We start from the raw sequence: 5,207 nt of genomic DNA, 5'->3' as shown, positions 1-5,207 counted from the left end.
TTCAGAGTGGACCTGAAAGACTGACAAACCATTTTACTGTGACACGTGCGAAACAACAAACACTAAACAAAACAAACAAAAATACAAAAACAAACAAACAAACAAACAAAAAAAACCCGACACTTTTATGCCCGTGTTTAATAGAAAAGTCCATGACCCTCTAGTTTTACAGTTGTGAGTATAAACCTACTATCACCTTTAATCATAAATTCTAAGATAAAAATAATAATAAAAAAATGACTAAAACAAACAAACAAACAAACAAACAAATAAATAAATACATAAATAAATAAATACAATAATAAATAAAAACAGACACGCTACTGTAATTATATATTTAAATGAATATCAATTTAGATTTTATTTATTTTATTTATCATTACTTTTTATTACATGGCAAAATTAAATTTAATATTTTAACACTTTATGTCACGTAAGTCCAAAAACAGTACGTTAAACTTTCGTGACTGGATCATATTAAATAACAAAAAATAAAAATATTATTGCATGTACGCTTTTGCGCACTTGAGAATGATTGGACATATAGGAACATTGCCTCTCTTGTTTTATTTTTTATGCTTTTCAATAAAGCATCTACAGATTAGACTAAATAAATATAGCCTAGGTTCAGGTTGTAACATAGCATTAACATTGTAAAGATGAGAAGATATTGCATTCTTGTAGGTCTGGGGGTTTTACGAGTGTAGGATGTTGACAGTATTATGTACTATAGTCTCGTGGGTGGTGTAAAACGACTGTTAGCACAGAATGAGTGCTAATAATAGGGCTGTTGATGCTAATATTATCCTTTTTAGGAGTAAGCCTTAAGTGTATGAGGTTTCGGATGTAGCCATAGATTCTAGGTGGTTTCAAGAAACACGTATAGCGTGTTTATATAGCGTGTATATGATATCCAGGACCATGATGGTGTGCTTAAGCTCCACCTAGTGGTATACTGTGTGGATTTAATACTCCAACACAATATGATTTCTACCTGAGATCATATCAATAGATTTCTACCCATGTGTACCATCATTAATTGTAATAAGCAGATAATATATTTGTTCCTTTTTATGTTATTTTTAATTTACAGTAGTGAAAGCATCCGTTTGGAATAAACAACTAATGTGCTGAATTATTAATTCTCACACATTTTATTTGTGTCCATATGAATTTACTATGTATAACGGTTAGGTGAGGTGCAGTGAAGAACCATGTCTTGGATCGTTAAAAGAAAATATTAAACTGAAAAAAAATGTTTTTCTAGATTAAACGCCTGCTTTTCTTTTTCTCTTTATTCATAGTAAATTTCTTCTTTTGTTTCGATTTTATTTTAGTTTGTTATAATATATGTATATATATATATATATATATATATATATATATATATATATATATATATATATATAATTTCTATATAATACTAATAATAATAATAATAATAATAATAATAATAATAATAATAATAAAGAAATAATATACATATATATATATATATATATATATATATATATATATATATATATATATATATATATATATATATATATATACATATATATATATTGACTTTTTCCTTTGCATTATGTATTCCTATATTTCTTAACACTGCTTTTGTTTCTTATATTTGAGAATCAAAGCATTAAGCCTCATGTTTTATTTTAAATCACTGAGGCCGAAGGTTAAACATGGCACAAATGCGCATGAAACGCGCACAAATTTTTTGTCTAATTTTACAGAATAAGGTGGCACTATACAGAGGAATGAGTTTGGTGTTATCCGATGTCACTCTCGGCAGCTACTTTTGCTCGAAAGTGAATTTAAGACGCAAGTCCTTTCTCTTTTCCCATGGGTATCAGTTAAATATAGCCTCTTAACCCCTGTACACCGCACGCCATTTGCTGTTTGTGTAGCGCTGATTAGCCAGAAACACAACTGTGAAACTAAGGATCCGCTTTTAGAAAAGCAACATGAACATTTCAAGTCCCTGCTGTAAATCCTTTATGTGTCTCTGATCAACTGCTCGGACATTTTATTACAGGAGATAATTCACTTACATTATAGATAAAGATATATTAATTTAATTAGTTTATTTAAGCTTTGGATTATGCTAAAATAACATGGTGCCACAAGAGCGAGTCTGCTATAAAACAGCAAACACACTCCTTTTGAAACATTAAAAAAAAAAAAAAATTACACATAGAATCTGAAGTGTAAAAACCTTCATATAATCTTTCAAGTAGTACCTAACCTTGAAAATAAATCTTTGTAATACAATTAAAATTCCTATTTTACGTTTAAATGATGCTTCATTTCCAAGCACTGAGTTAGAAAAACTAAATATAGATAATAATATAATAATAACTATAAATTAGTTGTGATTTTCCACCGGCAATAAATCAAATTTAATTATACGCTGATTAAACCGAGTGTAGGAAATGTACGTTTCGTTTTAGGACGTTCTGTCAATTAAATCGATTCTATTAAAAAGTAATTAAAAAAAACCCTGACAATAAATGAAAGATAAACGACAACCTCTGATGAAGTGATGAACTGATTTACCTTTCAGTGTTAATCTAATTGAAGTTTAATAATTAAGCAATTAAGAATATAGATGTCGATTTGCTTGAATATTTATTAACAAATGTATCGAATTTATAACACAATATAGCTACATAGAATACATATATTTATTTTGTTGTATAAACAGACTATTTGTTCAGCCTTCGAACAAGAACATTTTGTGTTCCATAATAAAAATAAATCAAAAAGTACATGAATTCCCCTAATAAATGAATCACGTTTTTGCGATTCCAAATTGGAAAAACACATATATATGATGGAAATTAAAGTAAAACACTTTCGACTACATAATGTCAAAGTTCGAACAGCAAAAAGAAAAAAAGAAAAACAAAATCAAAAAAATAGAACAAGTAATTTTTTAATACAAATATTTACAAATATTACCTGTGCTGAATGCATTCCTCCATTTTGTATATTTTCTTATTAATTTTTTTCTTTACATGGCTACATTGAGGTGGACGAATCGTCCAGTGCTGCCTAGTTCGTGCTGTACAGAGTCTCCCATCCCTTCCCTTAAATATTAAAAAATGAGTTCACTGAGAAGGCCATTTGGATATCGCTGCTGTGGCCGCCGCCGGTAAGAACTGTCCCGAGAGGAGATTTGTCGGCGGCACGCTGAGGATGGCTGAGCTCCGTGTTAATGACGAGAGAGAGTGCGCGCTCAGCAGCGCCGACTGCACTGTGACCGGCGGCCGCAACAAAGTCTGTGCGCTTGCGGTGCCGCTGCTGCTGGACACGCCGATGATGTTCTCTATGCTGAACGAGGGCCGACTCGAAGGCTCCGACTTGATCATGGACGCCGTGCTGACAGCGGCGGCGGCAGCGGCGGCGGCGGCGGCGGCGTTCAGGCCATTCAGCTGTAACTGTAGGCTTGGGCTGAGCTGTGAGCTGAACGCCTTCCGATTTACCTCGGCCGACGGTAGGAGAGGGACGGTCGGAGGCAGCACAGGACCCACGGGGGGTATGTACGGGTACTGTAGCGCGGCTGGGTGAGAATATGCGGCGGCCGGGTGGAGGCCATAGTGGCGCCCGTAAGGACTCCCAAGGCCGTACGCACCGAAACTCTGCATGACGAGAGCGGTCTGGTCTCGGAGAATGTCCGGTTGCCTCTTGAAACGCTTTCTCCTGCGCAAAAAACTGCCGTTGTCGAACATGTCTTCAGATTGCGGGTCCAGCGTCCAGTAGTTGCCCTTGCCCGGGTTGCCCGGCTCGCGCGGGATCTTGACGAAGCAGTCGTTAAGCGACAGGTTGTGGCGGATGGAGTTCTGCCACGCAGGGAACTTCTCCCGATAGTATGGGAAGCGGTTGCTGATGAACTCGCAGATGCCGCTAAGCGTGAGCTTCTTCTGGGGGCTCTGTAGGATGGCCATTGTAATAAGAGCGATGTAGGAATACGGCGGTTTCACAAGGCTGCTCTTGGGCTTGTTGGGCGCTGGGGTAGTGGTACTCTCCTGGCCCTCCTCCCCTGCTCTGTGCTCGCTCTCCCCGCCACTCTCACACGGGCTGCCTGTAGCGCGCTCGTGCACTTCCAGGTCGTCTCCATTGTCGCCGGACTCGGGCAGCATGCCTGGGCTTCCGCACTCGCTGTCCCGCTCCAGTCCCTCGTCACCTTCACCGACCACATCTATGTCCACGTCCTCTGCAGTGAGCACCGTCTGACCGGACATGTCGCTGGCGCTGCCACTTCCTGACAGGGTCATTGCTGCGCGCTTAACTGAGAAACCGATTCCGAAGGTGAGAGCGCAGTCTGCTCCGGCGGTCAGCTCGGATGTCAACCACTTGGCTAAATGCAGCTCAGTCACAGTGCCTTGCCAGTGAAAATTCAAAACTTCAGATTATACGTCTCCCTACGAGAGCTCTTTGGAAGTTTTAACAAACTTGAGCGCGCAGGTCTCCAGCTCCAGTGTACCTGATTACGAGTGACTTTGGACTAAAGCGAGGTGATGACGCATGCTTCCAAAGCAGGGTTTTTAAAACGACTGTCTGATAGATTAGGATAGTTTTTCCACTTAAAGATATACTATCAGCCCCGTCACGTGACCCCGTGACGTCAGACGGTCTCCCTCTGTTCGACAGCCGCGAAGCTGAAGTTTGTTTCACGCGCTTGTCAACAAATGGGACAACACGGCAACACACTTACACCTCTGTCCGTCCGTCATATAGACCGTTTTATAACTGATATGCATACATGACTGAAGTCTTCTGCTCTGGTGTGCATTAGCCTGTGGTAGCCTTTACACCTCGTTTATAAAAACGGACATTAGCTCAGAATACACTGTGCTGAAAAACTACTGAAAAAAAAAAAAATACTAACAGATACATTCAACTACGACTCTTATCACTGACTGCTTCAACGTTCTACTGAATTAAAGCAAATGTTTAAGCCGACTTATAATATTTTTTGCGGGTGTTATTATTAAGCAATTTCGGAGAAAATCTTTAGTTTCTGTGGTTTTCTTGTACTGAACTCATAGGCTACGTGGCTGCTGCGTCGATTTTGTTATACGTGTCGGGGGAAATAATTGCACAGCAACAATAGGGAAACCTACACATAAAGCTTTCTTACTGGTTTCTGTGGAGGTGCTAACGACCTAATCATTGCATGTGTTAGCATATGAAAAAGT

At 38.4% G+C, this 5,207-nt stretch overlaps 1 protein-coding gene across 1 annotated transcript; it reads right to left on the bottom strand.

The window, feature by feature from the left end:
* Window positions 1–2,673: 2,673 nt before the first annotated feature.
* On the bottom strand, window positions 2,674–4,539 carry foxd3 (forkhead box D3). Its single transcript, XM_060867063.1, has one exon. It carries the CDS (start codon window positions 4,281–4,283, stop codon window positions 3,117–3,119), a length of 1,167 nt encoding a protein of 388 aa, XP_060723046.1. The 5' UTR covers window positions 4,284–4,539; the 3' UTR covers window positions 2,674–3,116.
* Between the last annotated feature and the right edge of the window lie 668 nt (window positions 4,540–5,207).

This window comes from Tachysurus vachellii, chromosome 4, assembly GCF_030014155.1.
Source record: "Tachysurus vachellii isolate PV-2020 chromosome 4, HZAU_Pvac_v1, whole genome shotgun sequence".
NCBI lineage: Eukaryota > Metazoa > Chordata > Actinopteri > Siluriformes > Bagridae > Tachysurus > Tachysurus vachellii.
The sequence above is the reverse complement of the archived record's forward strand: the minus strand, read 5'-3'. Positions and strand labels throughout refer to the sequence as shown.